This window comes from Bicyclus anynana, chromosome 26, assembly GCF_947172395.1.
Source record: "Bicyclus anynana chromosome 26, ilBicAnyn1.1, whole genome shotgun sequence".
Classification (NCBI taxonomy): Eukaryota; Metazoa; Arthropoda; class Insecta; order Lepidoptera; family Nymphalidae; genus Bicyclus; species Bicyclus anynana.
The window spans coordinates 6722650-6740745 of record NC_069108.1 but is presented as its reverse complement, the minus strand read 5'-3'; the positions used below and the strand labels follow the sequence as shown (position 1 = coordinate 6740745).

At 36.2% G+C, this 18096-nt stretch overlaps 2 protein-coding genes across 6 annotated transcripts; one reads left to right on the top strand and one right to left on the bottom strand.

Moving 5' to 3' along the window:
• The first annotated feature begins 7471 nt into the window (after nucleotides 1–7471).
• Nucleotides 7472–15631, top strand: LOC128199587 (putative nuclease HARBI1). Of its 5 annotated transcripts, none has more exons than XR_008252180.1 (3): nucleotides 8234–8461; nucleotides 8961–13736; nucleotides 13904–14037. XR_008252180.1 is itself a non-coding variant. In XM_052889713.1 (2 exons), exons 1-2 carry the CDS (start codon nucleotides 13299–13301, stop codon nucleotides 14836–14838), a joined length of 717 nt encoding a protein of 238 aa, XP_052745673.1. In that variant the 3' UTR covers nucleotides 14839–15631. The 5 variants fall into 5 exon arrangements, 1 of the variants encoding a protein (XP_052745673.1); XR_008252179.1 differs by having other exon boundaries at nucleotides 8249–12755; nucleotides 13071–13736; XR_008252181.1 differs by having other exon boundaries at nucleotides 8290–8353.
• On the bottom strand, nucleotides 13732–17536 carry LOC112056748 (uncharacterized). The gene is made up of 3 exons (XM_024097224.2): nucleotides 15650–17536; nucleotides 15384–15484; nucleotides 13732–14476 (listed from the first exon to the last, which is right to left on the bottom strand). Exons 1-3 carry the CDS (start codon nucleotides 15930–15932, stop codon nucleotides 13859–13861), a joined length of 1002 nt encoding a protein of 333 aa, XP_023952992.1. The 5' UTR covers nucleotides 15933–17536; the 3' UTR covers nucleotides 13732–13858.
• Between the last annotated feature and the right edge of the window lie 560 nt (nucleotides 17537–18096).

Genomic DNA, 18096 nt, shown 5'->3' with positions numbered 1-18096 from the left:
CCAGGAGAATTAACGACTGGCAGGTGAGCAAGGAAAGTGCAATGTCAGACCATAGACACATAGGTTTTAATCTGACAACAAATTTTCCTATGGAAACGGTTACTTACAGGGATCCTAGGCGCACTAAATGGACGGACTATTGCAGCAGCCTGCAGTGCAACCTAGAGGTAGTACCTAAAAGTATAAAAACGCTAGAAAGTCTGGATCTAGCAGTTGAAGTTGTCACCGAAGGAACTATTAAAGCCTTCGAAGACAACTGTATGCTCAAGACCAAGACTTCTAAACACAAAGTGCCGTGGTGGAACTCAAAGCTTAAGCGCTTGAGGGACAAAACACGCAAACTATTCAACAGGGCTAAGACGACCAAGGAGTGGGACATCTACCGAAAAGCCCTAACCGAATACAGCAAAGAAATTAGGAAGGCTAAAAGAGCATCATGGAGAAGATTCTGCGAGGAAATAAGCAACTTGCCTCAAGGTTCCAGACTCCAAAAACTGCTCTCCAAAGCCAAACCTAATCAGCTAGGCTTGTTAAAAAAGCCTGATGGTTCCTTCACATGTGATGAGAAGGAAACCCTAGAATTGCTAGCACACTCTCACTTCCCAGGAGCGGTCAGTACTAACGCTAGAACCTTGGCGCAGGCTCCATGTAGGCCTCATATCGAGGACTGGAGAAGGGCCACCATAGTTTTCAGACCTGGAGCAGTGAGGTGGGCTATCAACTCTTTTGAATCGAACAAAGCTAGTGGGATTGATGGAATAACACCTCTTTTATTACAAAGAGGTGCAACCCTGCTGATCCCACATCTGGTCAAAATCTTCAGGGCGAGCTTTGCCTGGGGATATATTCCAGAAAACTGGACCAAAGTAAGGGTCATATTCATACCTAAAGCGGGAAAAAAGGACTACGCCATGCCTAAAGCCTTTAGACCCATAAGTCTCTCTTCATTTTTACTAAAAACAATGGAGAAGGTACTGGATAGGTATATTAGGGATGGGATTCTCATTGAGAGACCCATCCATATAACCCAGCATGCCTATTGCAGAGGACGCTCCACAGAAACCGCCCTGCTAAGCCTGGTTGATAAAATCGAAAAGGCACTGGAAGACAAAGAAATCGCCCTCGCGGCGTTTCTAGACATTGAGGGAGCTTTCGATAACACTCCCATCCGAACATTGGTGAATGGTCTAACCAACAAACGGGCTGACCCAACCACTGTTCGCTGGGTTGAAGCGATGCTCTCAAACAGAATAGCCAGATTTAAGCTAAACGACATCTCGACTGAAGTGCTTACGACAAGGGGATGCCCGCAAGGCGGGGTCTTGTCACCCCTGCTATGGACCCTTGCAGTCGATCACCTGCTGTATAAGATGGCTGAACTCCGCTTAGATACCCAGGGATACGCGGATGACCTGGTAATCATTGTGAGAGGAAACTGCCAAAGTACTATTTCGTACCTCATACAGAAAGCACTAAACACCATTGAAAGATGGTGCAAAGACAATGACTTATCTGTTAATGCAGATAAAACAGTCATTGTCCCATTCACCAATAAGCACAAACTCGAAAAACTCGAGCCGCCTATTTTGAATGGAAAACACATTCCGTTCTCGTGCGAGGCTAAGTATCTGGGTATTACCTTAGACCAGAAACTTACTTGGAACTCTCACGTGGATGGTACACTTAAGAGGGCGAAAACAGCCCTCGGTATCTGCAGTCGACTGGCAGGAGCACGATGGGGGCTGAAACCTAAAATAACCCTCTGGCTCTATACAGCTGTGGTGAGGCCGATTGTATCTTACGCCTCAACAGTTTGGTGCAGGAAAACGATGCAGAAAACCACTCAAAGTAAGCTTAGCAGTCTTCAAAGATCTGCCTGCTTGCTTATAACCGGAGCCATGAACACCTCACCTGGAGCAGCTCTTGATGCACTACTTAACCTCCCGCCCCTGTTTCTCTATTTGGAAAAGGAGGCAAGAGAGGGCATGTACAGAGTAATCTGCCAGAAAGAGGTGAACTGGCTTTCTCAAGTTATGAGGAACCTACAAAACTCAGTACTTGATATCCCAGTTTTGGGGATGCCATCAGACAATATGACCCCAAACTACTACTTCCAAAGGAACTACACCGTTGAGATACCCGATCGGGACAGGTGGCTAAAAAATGAAATAACTTGGAAAGCGGGAAGCCTAAAGTGCTACACCGATGGTTCCAAGTCAGGAAAAGACGTAGGCTGTGGAACCTATGGAGAGAAGCCCAGGGTGAAAATTCACCGGAACCTGGGAACGTATACCTCCATCTTCCAGGCAGAGGTGTACGCCATCATTGATTGTGCGGAAGCCTTGCAGCAAAACAACTACGTTAACAGAACTATTTATATTCACTCTGACAGCCAAGCGGCTCTTTCAGCCTTGTCCGCGGAGGTTATTACCTCTAGACTTGTTGAAAACTGCTGGCAATGTCTGAATAACTTGGGCAACCGTAATCAGGTTATCCTTCGCTGGGTTCCAGGGCATGCAGGAATAGTCGGCAACGAAAAGGCGGACCAACTTGCGAAACTAGGCGCGAGGTTACCACAGACAGGACCTGAACCCTTCTGTGGTATACCTAAAAGCCTAGCCAAACTCACCCTGTTAACTTACTGTTACTACGACACCCTTATTCGCTGGAGAAAACTTCCAGGAATGAATCACTCAAAAGCGCTAGTAAAATCCTTCAATAAGAAGGCTGCTTCAGACCTACTAGCGCTTAGTAGGAAAAACCTATGTATCTTAGTGCGGGCACTTACCGGACACTGTGGACTCAATAGACACATGTTCAATCTTAAACTCCGGGACACAGATCTGTGCAGACTCTGCCTAGACGCAGAGGAAACACCTATGCACATCTTATGCAATTGCCCAGCTCTAATACATAAACGCAACTTCCACTTAGGGCATTACACAATGGATCCAGAGGAGGTGAAACACATCCCAGCCAAGAAACTGCTGCTGTACCTGGCAGCAACCAGTATTGGAGGGGATATCTAGTCAGTGGCGATCACAATAGATCGGCAACGGTCAACGTGATACAGGACCTCAAGAGACCTGCAGAGCCGCGACATCAAGAAGAAGAAGAAGAAGGTCCACATAGATACGGAAAAACTAATGAGAGAGGAAAATTGTTAATGGAATTTGTTATAGAACACAACCTAAAAATAGTCAACACATACTTTAAAAAAAGAAAAAACAGAAAGTGGACATGGCAATCCCCATGCAAAAAATATAAGAATGAAATAGACTTTATAATAACAAAGCATATGAATATTTTTACAAATCTCGATGTAATAAATAATTTCAAATTCTTTACTGATCATAGACTCGTCCGTAGTTGTCTTAACATAAAACCAACCAGAAAAGTCAGAAAAGTCAATGCACTTAAACCAAACATATATGGAAATACAGAACACAACAAATTATATCAAGAAACTCTTAAAAAACAGTTTACAAACTGGAAAAAGGATTTAAACATGCAACAAAAATATGATAGTTTCATTAGAATTATTTCATGTAGTGCAAAAAAGACCCTACCAACAGAATCAAAAAAAGAAATGAGGCTTTCAGAATATACTAAAAAGCTAATTGAGCAAAGAAGTACACTTAACTATAATCTAAAAACAGAATTACAAAGAAAAGAACTAACAATACTAAATAAAAGAACTAAGAAGGCTATAAAAAAGGACATCAATGACTTTGAGAATGAAAATATAACCATACAATTGAAGGATAACTGCTCAATTCGTAAGATAGAACGTCAACTATTAGATAAATATGGGAAGAACTGGATGCCAAATTTAAAAAATCAGAGTAATAAGCTATACACCAATAGACTGGATATACTAGATACAGCAACAAATTTCTTTAGAACATTATATACATCCAGATATGTACCGAACACCTTACAAAATCAAACATATAAGTTACAATTAATGGGTGAGAATGAAACAGTGCCATTGATTATTAAAGAGGAAATATTAGATGCCGTCAAATCTTTGCAAAACAAGAAAAGTGCAGGCACAGACTACATCAGTGCTGAACTGTTAAAAATCGGAGTAGACGAACTTTTGGAACCTTTACAGAATATATTTAATGACATAATAGTCACTGAAAGGATACCAACGCAATGGTCTGAAACAGACATAACTCTTCTGTTTAAAAAAGGTGATCCCTCACAAATAAATAATTACCGACCAATAAGTATTATTTCAAATATTTATAAAGTCTTTTCAAAAATATTAGTCAAAAGAATTTCAACAGTATTAGAAGAACAACAGCCTTTAGAGCAAGCAGGTTTTAGAAAAGGATTTACCACAACAGACCACCTTCATACTTTAAACATATTAATAGAAACTGCAAAAGAATATAAAATACCACTATTTCTGGCTTTTATAGACTTCACTAAAGCTTTTGACTCTATTGAGCTTGAATACTTATGGAAGGCACTTATAACACAGGGAGTACAACCAAAATATGTACGAATTCTACAAACTATTTATAAAAATAGTAGAGCCAGGATAATCCTAGAGAAAGCAGGTGATTTCTTTAACATAGGGAGAGGCTTAAAACAGGGAGACCCTGCATCGCCGAAGCTATTCAACAGTGTTCTGGAAGAAATATTTAAACATTTAGAATGGGAAAATTACGGCGTTAAAATTAATGGAAGACATCTAACAAACCTAAGGTTTGCGGACGATATCATTTTAATTAGCTCGTCAGGAACACAATTACAACAAATGGTGACAGATTTAAACAAGCAATGTACTATAGTAGGACTAGAAATGAATGAATCCAAAACAAAAGTAATGTCAACTATCAACAATAATACCAATATTTATATCAATAACAAAATCATAGACAAAGTTGATAAATTTATATATTTGGGACAAACTCTGACACTAAACGATTACAATAATATGGAACAGATTATAGATAGACGTATAGAAAACGCTTGGAAAAGATTTTGGTCACTAAAATTTATTTTTAATAACAAAAAAATTAAAGTGGAGATGAAAGGAAGAGTTTTCAACTATTGTATTTTACCTCTCTCACTCTCAACTCTCACAAACATGGTCATTAACAAAGAAAACTGCAATTAAAATGAAAGTTGCACAAAGGAAAATGGAAAGAGCAATATTAAATATTCGTCTTTTAGATAAATATACAAAAGAAGAAATCAAAAGGAAACTTCAAACAAAAGACGCAATAACTATGGCCATGAAAAATAAATGGAATTGGGCAGGACATATAATGCGAAGGAAGGACAACAGGTGGTCTACAGAAATTAATGCTTGGTGCCCAAGATATAACAAGAGAAGAAAAGGAAGACCATTATGTAGATGGAGAGACGACCTAGTAGAGTACATGGGCCCTACATGGCACCAAAAGACAAATCAAAAACTTTGGAGGAGTTTGGGGGAGGCCTTTGCCCGGAAATGGGATGGGTTATAAATTAAAATATATATATATATATATATATATGCATATATAATAATAGTAATAAATAAATAACCAGGCTATAATAAATAAAAAAAATAAAAGTATTTTAAATATTTATGCCATCCTACTTCCTACAAATATTCTACTAATATTTGTTTGGCAAATTGTGCAAAATGTTTTTTTTTCCAACATTGGTTTATAATGAGTCAATCGCCAACTCACATTGCAGCAATTAGGATATATTGAGAGGGTCTAACCTTCATATTCTGTCTTCTAGAAGGAAAAAATCTTGGTCCATCTTGGCCAAATAAAGAATTGCTTCTATTAAATAATTACCTATACAACTTTGGCCATGTAAGTCCGGAGAGACGTTGTTTCTGATAAACATCTTTAAATTCTTTTAAACAGTGGGTCTGCCATAAATCTTCTTTTTCTAAAATATTCTCTATCAGTAGATTCCATCGTCTGCAAACTTTACGGAAATTTGTGAGTTCTTTAGGGTTAAATGACGAGAATATTTTAATCAGCAAATCGCTTGGACAGTTTTCCATGGTCGTGTAGCTTGAATTGTTAAAGTTACGTTGATAAATTGATAATTATGATAAAAAAGCACAGTAACTGATATTAAATTCAATAAATATCTCAATTTTTAGACGAGGCGGGTTATAGTGACGTGAGAAAACATAAAAAGTTGTACTTTAATTTAAATTAAAAATTAAAAAATTTCGTTGTTTTGTTTTTGGCTAATAAAGTTTACGGTTGACAGTTGACAGCACAGGGCAGTGGCCACAGATTAAAGATACTACCAAAGATTACAGTGTATTATTGAAGATAGATAGACCATTCTAACTTATTTCGGAACGCCTGTTATAGCGCCATCTAGTTACTAGCTACAGTAGTTTTAGTAAATTATCCATTAAGGTTAAAATAGTAATGCATAATTTTTGTAAAAGAGAGAGATTTTTGATTTTATAATAGTTGAAGAAACCAATTGAGAAAAACAAAAAAAAGACAAATAGAAAATTCCATTGTTAACTCCGGGCTCGAACTCAGGATTATTAGATCGTATCTTTGTACACCACTAGGCCAAATTAAAAACATTCTTCCTATTACGTGCCAAAATTAAATAAAAGGATAAATATTTTTTTCTTTGGATTTTTTTGCGAATTGACACGTATTAAATCTCTAAAAACATTATAATACATACACACCATAAGTGATTGAACTTACTATCCTGGAATCTTAAATCTGGGATGTAGATGGCGATGCTTCATAAAGATTTCACGTTCTTCTAAGTGCATAATAGCCTGGATACTGCGTTGAAAGTAGAGGTGAGACGTATTTACGGAAACAGGTTTTTATACCAGGGCTTTACTTCGTACTAGGGCGCCCTGGTACGGTCTCGAAATACTTCAAAGTATAAAAGTATTTCATTAGCGGACCGGCTTTGGCAAAGAAAACTAATCCAAACGCTATTGACATAAGAAACACAATCTTATTGGCAAAATAAAATACTTCAAAGTATTATGTATTTCGCTATAGGATTATGCCTCGTAACTGCAAGAGAATATGGATCAATATTCTATGAAAGTATTTTATCCTTCAAAGTACTACTTACATTCTCACTGAGCGCCGCGAACCCTGTGAGTATTTCTATTCACAGGGTTCGTAACCAAACCGTAGCTTTTTATAATTAAGGTCCTTAATTGATTAATCGTATCAGCACAATAAAAATACTTTCGAGTATTTTTTCGTTGATACAATTATGCTCCTTATTAAAATAGACCACGGTTTGATTTTCTATGCAAGTATTGCATAGAAAATCAAACCGTGCAGCAGTGAATACTTGCGTAGATAATAGTCCTTCTTCATTTGAATTTCAATATTTCAGAGGCGAAAGTACGTAATACACTGTTTACATAGCGAGTTAGTTCCATAGATAATTCGTCTGAGGAAAAAAGAAAAAAAGGAAATGAAACACAGATTCTGGAGTAATTTAATCTTTGCAAAGATTTATATAAAAAACCAAAGAGTTTATACATGGGTACATGGGTACGGTATGGACGTGGACACCGGAAAATTCTTCCCTCCAACTTCCAAATCCAATCCAAATTCCATTCCAAATTTTCAAGCATATAAAATAGTAGAATTGTTTCCAAGTCACAAAGTATCTATTAATCTGTCAGTTTACGTCTTACTTACTTTTCCATTATACTTACTCTACTCTTTGGTAGACTTATTACCACAGACAGGGTTCCCAACTTAGGGGTTTTCCCCCCAGATTTAGGGGGCAAATAAGTGAAATGGGATTTTTTAGGGGTCTGAATTTTTTAGGGGTATTTTCAGGGATTTTTTGACTCTTTATTATTTTTAATTGATGATAATTTTAATATTTCTTTCTTGACCTAGCGACTTATAACGATATATAAAACGTTATTCTACAACCACTCTGAGGCAACTGGCGGGAATTTTCATCGAATAAAAAAATTGTTAAATTTATTCATTGTCAACATGTATGATTTCAAAAAATCTGAATCTTCAGATAAAGAAGTAATATTTTGTCGGTAAAATATAGACTTTTGAAACATTTTACAGCATATTATTTCTAAATTATTATGAATTTATATTTTTTAGTGGGACAACTCAATAATAAAGGCGATTTTAGGGGTTTAAGACACTAACTTTAGGGATAAATATTTTGGAGAGTTGGTAAATGGTAACACTGACCACGGACGAGCATATTTTAATATTTCTATTCTAGTCTATAGTGATCTGTGTTTTACTTTTACTATTACTTACAAAATGGCGTGAATCAAGGAACATATTTTTGTCTTTTTCATGTCCACCTTCAAGCTCAAGTTCAACTTATATCTAAAAATGTGAAATCTAAAATAGCGATCCATCTTATTTCGTTTTCGTTCAGTTTGTGAATTAAGAAATTGTGATAAAAAAAAATTGTGCAGTACTTTTCACTTTTCTAGACTCAGGTCTCAAATTGCAAATAATAATTTGATGATAGCGTTGCTAATGCGCCATTTACAGTATTAAAATTAAGTGATCTTTGATGTGATGCTCTTGATTTGTAATTTATTATTTACATATTTTGTAGCTGACGCTGTTTGGGTAGGGTATAGATTTGTCTCCGTCATCGTTATTTAAATGGCTGATAGACGATAGCCTTCTCATCAGTTTAAAAATGTTTTGATCTTGTATTTCAAATCCTTCATTTAAAACCTGATGTAGTATTCTGTTGGCTTTCCAAATGGCCAACAGGCCTAATACATCATCAAACTGAAGCCTGTTAGGAATTTGGTTCTGTTATAGTTTTATTTCAGTTTGTATGACAAATGTTTATTTGGCCTAGCCTATTATAGTAAATATTGATTGTTTATTACTAAACTAACTAACTAAACAGTTAATATTTACAAAAATGATGTACAACACATCCAGCTTGTTAGGCTTAACTACTGTTAAATGTGTTACTAGGTCATGAAAAATGAGGCGCCTAAAAGAGGAAATTTCCACATCTCAATGTTAATGTTGTGGTCAACAATGGACAATATTTAAACAAATAATACATAAATATCATGTACTATGTCGAGTTGTGTGTTCAGGAAGTGGTGTAAGTGTAAAAAATACATAAATAAATAGTGGAATTAAAGACAAAATTGTGCATGTGTGCGCTCAGTTTTGTAGCCTATTATTCGGATCACTTTTTCCTGATTCAGATTCTGATTTTATATGGATGTAACTAATCTATAGGATAAAATTATCATTGGTTAGGGTTGTTTATAATCGAACTCCTTGTTCATGATATGTTGGGAAACCTTTGGCAACATCAGTAGCAGGCAGCCCTTGGTGACCGTTTCTTCAACAAGTAATGGCAGTTGTCAGAAGTCATTCCAGTGTTTTGTGAATTAAAGTAGTTTTTTCTGATTCACAAAACACTGAACCCCTTTGTTTGAGGAAAATTTAATATTAGTTGTTTATAAATAGAAACTTTCAAATAATTTAAATGTAGCGACCTGTACTTTGGTGTATTGATGAAACAATACCATTGAGGTATCGATACTTTTACTCGATACTGTATCTGTCGTCAAGTATCGACACTTACTCGGTATCAATTGAAAAGTATTGATACTTACTCATGTCAAATGGTTTTTAGAAAATTTAAGTTAAAAACCGTAACATGCACGGGTATTCTTTATTGTTATATACATTTGTAATAAAAGCCTGTCTTTGTAGTGCTTCCCAAAAATATTAATTTTTCCAAACGTTTTCCCAGTTAAATTTAAGAGAAGTGGCGAGTGGTGACATAGACAAACAAGCTTGCCAACTACACAAAAAAAACTAAGGCTAGGATGCCTTCAAAAATTTCAATTTAAGATATTCAATTTTCAATTATCAATGTTAAAACAAAATAGTGACATTGGTATACTGATATGAGTACTTTTGACTGATACCTACTTGATTCTTAATTTCAAAGTATCAATACTAAAAATACTTGTATCGGAGCAAAAGAATCAAGTACATACTTGTATTTACTCGTATCTTATTATTCCTACTTTGGTGGCCCAGCTACACTGGTATTTTAAACTCAGTGCTGGGTATTTGATGATATCAACGTGAAGATTCAGACAATAACAAAAAGCACAATATACTTGGACTGCTACTGCTCTTGTTGACTCCATGTACAGGGAATTTTTGTTGTCAAAGATTTGTTACCATTTTTTAGCTCTAACAAATATTATTCATATTCACAAATATAAATTGCTGTGTTAACTTGCTGTAAAAGTGTTGTGTTAAATTATTGTTGAAATTAATAATTTTTACACACCTAAAAAAAAATAAGTACTTGTAAGGTAATTTGTTGTTTGGGAGGTTTTTATTGAAATATATAGTTCTGGCAAACAGCAAAAGAAGTACTACATGGATAGATGATCTACAACTAACTGCAAAAAGGCTGGAAGAGGACTATGCCATGAATTTTTGTCAATGGTAGATTGTGGATGTCATTCATTCAGTTTTAGTACTTTATCTAGCATATCTGACATCTTGTATGGTAAAAAGTGAATACTATGTTTTTTAGAACAGTCATTAACAACTAAACTAACCCAAAAAAAATCTCCTATTTTCAAATTAAGATGCATGTTAATCAATACTTAATTCTTAGCTTACATCAATCAACCTCTAAATCTACCTCTAAAAAACAAAGCTCAGTGGTAAGAAAGGTCTCATTGTTAAGGGGTTTGTCGCACTAACTCCTAGCACAGTCTTTTCAGACTAGTTGGAGGGGAAGAGGAATATTGGTCATATTATAAAAAATATGGCAAATATTCTTTTAATAAAAAAAAAACTTCTAAATGTCTTTCTTACCATGTGGTACAGGCGAAGTAAATTGTACCCAGTTGGTACAGCAGCAAGATGTAAAATCAAAAATTGTATTGAATTGTTTGAATTTTAAGAGTTACAGGAGTATATTATGAGGGTTCTTATAATTATGATATCTTATACTTAATTTAACAACACAGCCTTAAGTGTTCTTGTTGATTTTGTTCAAAAGTAGTCGTAATTTGTTATGGGTAACTGATGCTTATCAATAGCCCTTGTCCAAATGTTCAGTGGTATCCAACTTAAATCATGTGTTTGAAGTTTGGTATGTTTTACAAGTTCATTCATCATTATCAACCCATATTTGGCTCACTGCTGCTCAAGTCTCCTCTCAGAATGAGAGTGGTTAGGCCAATAGTCCTAACCACTCTCATTCTAAATAGCTGGCCTAATGTGGATTGGCAGACTTCACATATGCAGAGAATTAAGAAAATTCTCAGGTATGTTGGTTTCCTCACGATGTTTGCCCTTTACTATTTGAAATAAGTGATATATTTATTTTTTTAAAATGCACTTTACTGAAAATTTTAAAGGTGCATGCCCTGGACCAGATTTGAACATGCACCCTCCGGAACCGGATGCAGAGGTCACACTGGGCTATCACAAGTACATTGCTTTAGAGAAAAAATAGAAAAATCTTGATATACTTGTGGTGAGGCAATAGGTACAGCAAGGCACTAGTTGATTTGGTTGACATATTTTGACTTCGTTGAAGCAGGCTCATTATCAAATACCTCTAGTAAGCCGTATTCAATCTTGAGTTTTGCACCTGATTGGACTTTTAATGGATGTGTATGAAAAACATAAAATCCCAGAGGGTGTCGCTATTTCAAGATCTAGATCTTTTCCTTTTAGACATTTTCCTTTTTTCCAAACAAACTAAACATATAGTACTTGTAGAGCTTACTGTGCTATGGGACTCTGAAGGACCACAGTATAAAAATAAATAAATATTATGACTAAAAATGGGCATGTGGTTAGTATGTGGTGGAAGGAGGATTGCCAGTAAAATATCTCTATAACTTAAAGACCTTGGCTGTTCTATAACTGCAGCTAGTTAAGGTCCTTTTTTACAGCCTTGTCTTGGCTATCTGATGAGTAACTGCAACTTTATTCCTACCTATTTATTATAAATGAAAGTTTTGGCTGTCTGCTTATAAGAGTCTTGACAAACTCATGAGTATGATAAGTTTCTAACATGTGTCAGATTAAACAAATTAAAAGCGTTTTTAATTATAATTATTTAGGTAAATATGTAATAATCGAATAATTGAATGAAACACAAATTATTTTTAATTTTGTATTACCATTCAAGAAGACTAATTGTTTGAGTTTCGACGTGGAAAGCAGAGTCCTGTGTTCATTTGAATTAAATCCGGGTTTGGAGAGTAACTGTTCTCATGGCACTGTTCTTATGACTATATTGCATCTTGTGCAGTATATTTTTGCCAAAGTAGGATATATTTTGCAATGACTTAACCACCACTCAGTGGGGTCGTTCCATTTCAACTCCCTTATAGCTTTCGATAAAGGAGTCCCAGGAGTTAATGTTGATACTTAAATTATCAACCTTATACCATATACTGGTACTCCATGCTTTCAACTTTTTGAAACGGGAATAGTTACTTTGGCCAAAAAAAGGTTTTCTTGTAATAGTACTAATCTGTTTTCAATATCTTTCAATAAATCATTTTGTACTGATATTCCTACAGCTGCTGTTGATGAAGCATTCTTAGTTTCTTTAATTTCTTGTTTCAATGTATTTTAAGGGTACCAAACTAGTAGTGGCATATTCCTTGGCACTCAGGTCCTCTGTTACTATTTTAAATGGCTTGAGAAACGCAACTAAATCGCGCAAAATGGTTCATTGCAAAGTAACTACAATGTCAGGTACTTTATTTTTTAATACCTTAGCAACAATTGACGATAATTTTGGGAAAGCCATCATGTACAAACAAGAATTCCATCGATTGCTAACTGTTTGAATGAGCATCAATATTTGGTCTTTTTTACCTTCCGCTCTTTGCTCAGACCGTAATTGATCAGAAGCACTAACAGAATGTGTGAATTAAGTCACAACACGGTTAATTTGATCAGCTAAGTTTGAAAAATGAGTATTTGTTTTCAAATCTCCATCTATGATTGAATTAATGGTGTGCTCAACACAAGGAATCATTTTCTTTGTTCCTGAAAATATGTTCACAGTAGTTACCATGTTGTTACCATAATCGGTGGAGAAATTTGGAATTATTGAAAATTTATGGGGTGTGTTTTGCTAAATAGCCGGGTCCACACCGGACGATCCAGGATCGCGGAGCGTGGATCGTGGATCGTGTTAGGCCGATCCACTCTTGGAAACTTGCGATCCCAAATTATGCGCTCCAAGCGATCCTAAGGCGATCCGTGATTCAGCCAGTCTAACTCTTGTACGATATGGAGTCACACGTACAACGGCGGCGTCTTGCCGTTGCAGCAGTAACTTTTATTTTGCTTAAATGCTTGCGCAAAAAATCACAAAAAAGAAAACGACGGTTTTGGGTGAAACAAATTTACAAAAATCGCTTGGAATCTGGGACTCAGCTGTACGCAGAGTTAGTGTCAGATAAAGTTGAACACAATTTTGCAAGAATGAATGCTAATCAATTTGAGATATTGTGTTCATTATTAAATAACAAGCTAAGAAAGAATGATACAAATTATAGAGATGCCATTACTGTGAAGGAAAGATTATTACTAACATTGAGATTTTTAGCAACTGGAGATTCGTACGTCAGTTTGCAGTATCTGTTCCGCATTTCCAAACAGTCTATATCGATAATTATTCCTGAAGTTTGTGAAGCCATCATTGACCTGTTAAATGATTATGTAAAGGTAAGTAAAACCATACTTTATTACTCAATAAAAAAGTAGTGTATTACAATCATAATTTAAAGAAGTAACATGTTTACAATTATTAATTATTTTTTGAAAACATGATATAGTTAGGTACTTATTTAATTCGGTGGTGACTGTGGAAGTGAATAATCCTGAGGTTTCAGAAACTGGGACTGCGATGAATTGGAGGCTAGATGAGCAGACGGTGATGTCTGTGGAATTGGAGCTGGATAATTTTGAGGTTGTAGAGACTGGGACTGTGATGAAGTGGATGCTATTGGTGTGCCAGGATATGAATTAGTGTAATATCCATAATTGCTATCCCCATATCTTCCTGTGTCAGCTTGAAAAATAACTTGGCATATAGCATTTTTGACATTAACTAATGTTACTGCATCATATTTCCGCAATTCAGTAGATATATACTGCCCGAAAGCAATGTAAGAATCAGTTTCCGGTTGTGGTGGCTGAGCACATTGTTGCAGAAGTTGGAAAGCCTCTGAAAGAGTTTCATCTGATATGTCATCTGCATTATTAGAAGTAGTTTTCTTTCTTTTTTTTGTTCTTTTGTTTGTTGTTTGGACACTGGATTGTGCATTCTGATCATTCTGCTCTCTACTCTGATCTGTGTGGTGGTTGGCTCTCTCCGGTTGTGTGTCACTAGTAATGTTACTGTTCTCGTTTTCGCTCACTGTAGTATTAACTTCAAGTTCCCCTTCAGTCGTATCAGATTCTACCTGTAACAACAATTATTATTACTATTTACTGCTTATTCTTATTTTCAGCTTTATATTATAATTAAGATCTCCTTTATTTTCAGGTGCCGTCAACTAAAGAAGAATGGCGTACAGTTTCTCAGCAATTCCAGAATAAGTGGAATTTCCCACACGTGGTAGGAGCGATGGACGGCAAACACGTCGCTATACAATCGCCTTTTAATAGTGGCAACGACTTTGATAATTACAAATTATTTCCTAGTATTGTTCTTTTTGCATTAGTAGATGCAAATTATAGGTTCCTGTATGTGAATGTTGGGACTAAAGGCAGAATATCAGATGGAGGCGTGTTCAAAAGCACAAATTTATATAAAAAAACTTGAAAAAAAAGAGCTAAATATTCCTCCACCGGAGATATTGCAAGTTCCCTATAAAATTGAGGTACCCTATTATATACTAGGTGATAAAGCTTTTCAGCTTAATGATTATACTATGAAACCATACGATGGTACACGGGAAAGGGGTTCTTGTGAAAGAATTTTCAACTACCGACTGTCAAGAGCACGTAGAGTAGTTGAAAACGCGTTTGGAGTACTTAGTTCTGCCTACAGAGTCCTGCGTAAACCTATGCTTTTGGAACCAGAAACTGCGACTAAAGTCGTGCTGGCAACGGTTCATCTATATAACTACTTACGCAGTAATCCTAACTTTATATCGCCAGGAACGTTTGATACAGTACAGGAGAATGGAGATGTAATACCTGGAAGCTGGCGAAATGAACCGCCATCACAATCGCTACAACCGATGGCCGTCGTACCAAGAAGAGCAACAGAAAATGCCACTACAATACGGTCCCACTTAGCAAGACACTTTGTTACAAACCATACAATAGTTTGGCAAAATGAATATCAGTAAACTAATAGCTCACATGTTCCAATGTATCGCGTGTGGTTCCGGGTTCATTTTTATCCGCCATAAAGTCGAAGTCATCATACGCAAACCACTTTGATTTATATGTATCTTGAGCACCTGAAATAAACAAGTTACTCATTAAAATAACCACGTGTATTTCTAACAGCTTAAATGTAAAAAGCGAAATCACGTGAAATCCACAGTAAATATTATGATGTAATTACTTATAATAAAATATATAATTTTAATACCTACAGATAAAAAGTAGCTTTGTTTTCTTACCGGATCCAGTTATACGGCTTTGCTTCTCTCTGTGTTTCTCCCTTCTGTAGCCTCCCGCCAGAGATCGCATTTTTTTCTTTAGGTTCTCGATCGACTTATTCCCCATTTCACAAGAAATCTGACGCCAAGCATCATCTCTAACACCTCTATTGGTGTAATTAGAATCTTTGGGATCCCATAAACATTTAAATTCTTTATAAAGCGATATCAAACGGCGACTTTCTGAGATGTTCATGGCGAGGTGGATCGCGCGAACCAACACAACCGTCCACACCGCGCGCATCACGCAACTGAGGCACCTTTGAGGCTGGCACAAAAACCGACCGCACACGGATCGCGCGAGGTAGGGAGCGCGCGCTCCAATACGTGCGCATGGATCGCGCGCGGCACGTCCACACCGCCTGCATCTTTGGATCGCGCTGCTGCCGCGCGCGATCGGAGCGCGATGGATCGTCCGGTGTGGACCCGGCTAATGACGAACGGCTACCCCAGTTAATGATCCAACCTCCACCAAAGATAGGCTGCACCAATATTTGAATGGTCTTAAGACTCTGAAATAACTTCTGCTGGGTATTTAATCTTTGAATGCGTCTTTAAATGCATCAAACTCCGCCTGATGGCCCAAATCGATTATAACCTCAATAGAGGAGGAGCTCTTTCATCACATACATTTGACTTACACCAATGACATGTAAAAAATCTGCATGAAAAATCAAAAAAGGACTCTGTTAAAACTTTTTTATGATATTTACAGTCAATAAATTCGAATGCGGAACACGAAGCAATGCTTTCATATAATTTTTGAAATTATTAATATTACTTTTATTTTTAAGACATTATAGATTGTCTTGTAAAGATGAAAATAAAACTTTTATTTGTGTACTAGGGTATAATATTTTTTTTTATTATTTATGCATTCTCTGGCATAATTTTTTGTTTATTTTTCATCAAAGAGTTGGTTTTTACAGAGCTGGCAAATTTTTATAATGGGTCGGCTTTTTTTCAACAAATATCCAGTTACATACTCTGGAGGGTGGTAGTCTAATTTCCCATGGTGACTAGCCAGCTTGGGAAATTTTACATACTCTAGTGGAGATTTAAAATAAATATTTTTTGTTCCTCTTCATAATTGTTTATATCTAGATTTAAATCATCTATATCTTTGTTATGAATTACTGAGGAATCATTTTGTTTTAAAACATAATTTATCAAATGTGTGTAAAGCTATACATGCATCTTCCTCACAATTTGCTCCTATGCTTAGTGCATTGCTGCTCGAGTTATTTATCAGTGATGATGAAAATGCAGCTTCGAAGGCAGCACATAGATAAATTATTTCTGATTCCATGACTACGTATGCTGCCGAAAAAGTTTTCTAATACATCTTGATTTAGATGCACCATAAAGACTTTATGTTCATGAAATAGTTTGTCCCTCAGTAATTAAATATTTTGTACAGTATGTGACCAGTTTTTTATAGAAGTCACAGTACCAAGGTCTGAGTACTGTGCCTTCTAACAGTAACTGGCAGAAATAAACTTCATTGACTCTTTTTTGAGTTAGTCCATACATACATTATGCAGAGAATTTGGTGTAACATTGCGTAATAACTCTTTACCACTTCGTGATTTTGAGTTCTGATAACTTCCATTCATAGAGTCAAACAAATTATCCATAAAGAGAATTAAATCTGCTGTATCCATGGCTTCTGTGGGCAGTTTTCCGTTCTCTCAAAAATAATAAACACAGGAGTTAAACTTTCAATGCCACACTCCGTTAAAAATACTCGTATATACCCTCATTAGTCTGCATTATACAATCAGAAATGTCAGCGCAGAGCTAGAAGTGTCGCTGCTGGCCGACACAGGCCAGAGGTAATTTAATAATCTTTCATAAATAAATCCTGTGGGAATGAATATTCCCGCAGGATAGATGTTATCCCGAGGTTGGCATTTTAGGAGATTGACTGATACTAGCCTCCCCCTTACAGAGACAGATCTGATCGGAAGCCAAAAAATAGTGCTCGGATGCCATAAAATATTGGGTGTGTTTTGCCATATGTTTGACGAGCGGCAACCCCAATTAATGATCCAACCCTCCACCAAAGTAAGGCTAGACCAATATTTCAATGCTCTTAATACTCTGAAATAACTTTTTCTGCTGGGTATTTAATCCTTGAATGCTCCCTATAAACATTCCATCTGGCATGATGGCTCGATTTTTCACATCTTCGCTGTTTACAAGAACGCGTTTGCGCGACATTTTCAACGGCAAACGGCATAATCTGTGATTTGGGCCATCAGGCAGAGGTTAATCCTCCGCCTGATGCATCCCATCCGCATCACATACATTTGACTTACACCATTTACCTACGTGCAAAAAATCTGCACGAAAAATCAAAAAAGAACTCCATTAAATCTTTTCTATGATATTCACAGTCAATAATC

Coding starts and splice junctions, on each gene's coding strand:
- LOC112056748 (XM_024097224.2), bottom strand. CDS start 15,932: ATGCGCGCGGTGTGGACGGTTGTGTTGGTTCGCGCGATCCACCTCGCC. Junction 15,485..15,649: donor AAGCCGTATAACTGGATCCG/GTAAGAAAACAA, acceptor TGTTTATTTCAG/GTGCTCAAGATACATATAAA. Junction 14,477..15,383: donor CACGCGATACATTGGAACAT/GTGAGCTATTAG, acceptor TTGTTGTTACAG/GTAGAATCTGATACGACTGA.
- LOC128199587 (XM_052889713.1), top strand. CDS start 13,299: ATGGAGTCACACGTACAACGGCGGCGTCTTGCCGTTGCAGCAGTAACT. Junction 13,737..14,559: donor TGTTAAATGATTATGTAAAG/GTAAGTAAAACC, acceptor CTTTATTTTCAG/GTGCCGTCAACTAAAGAAGA.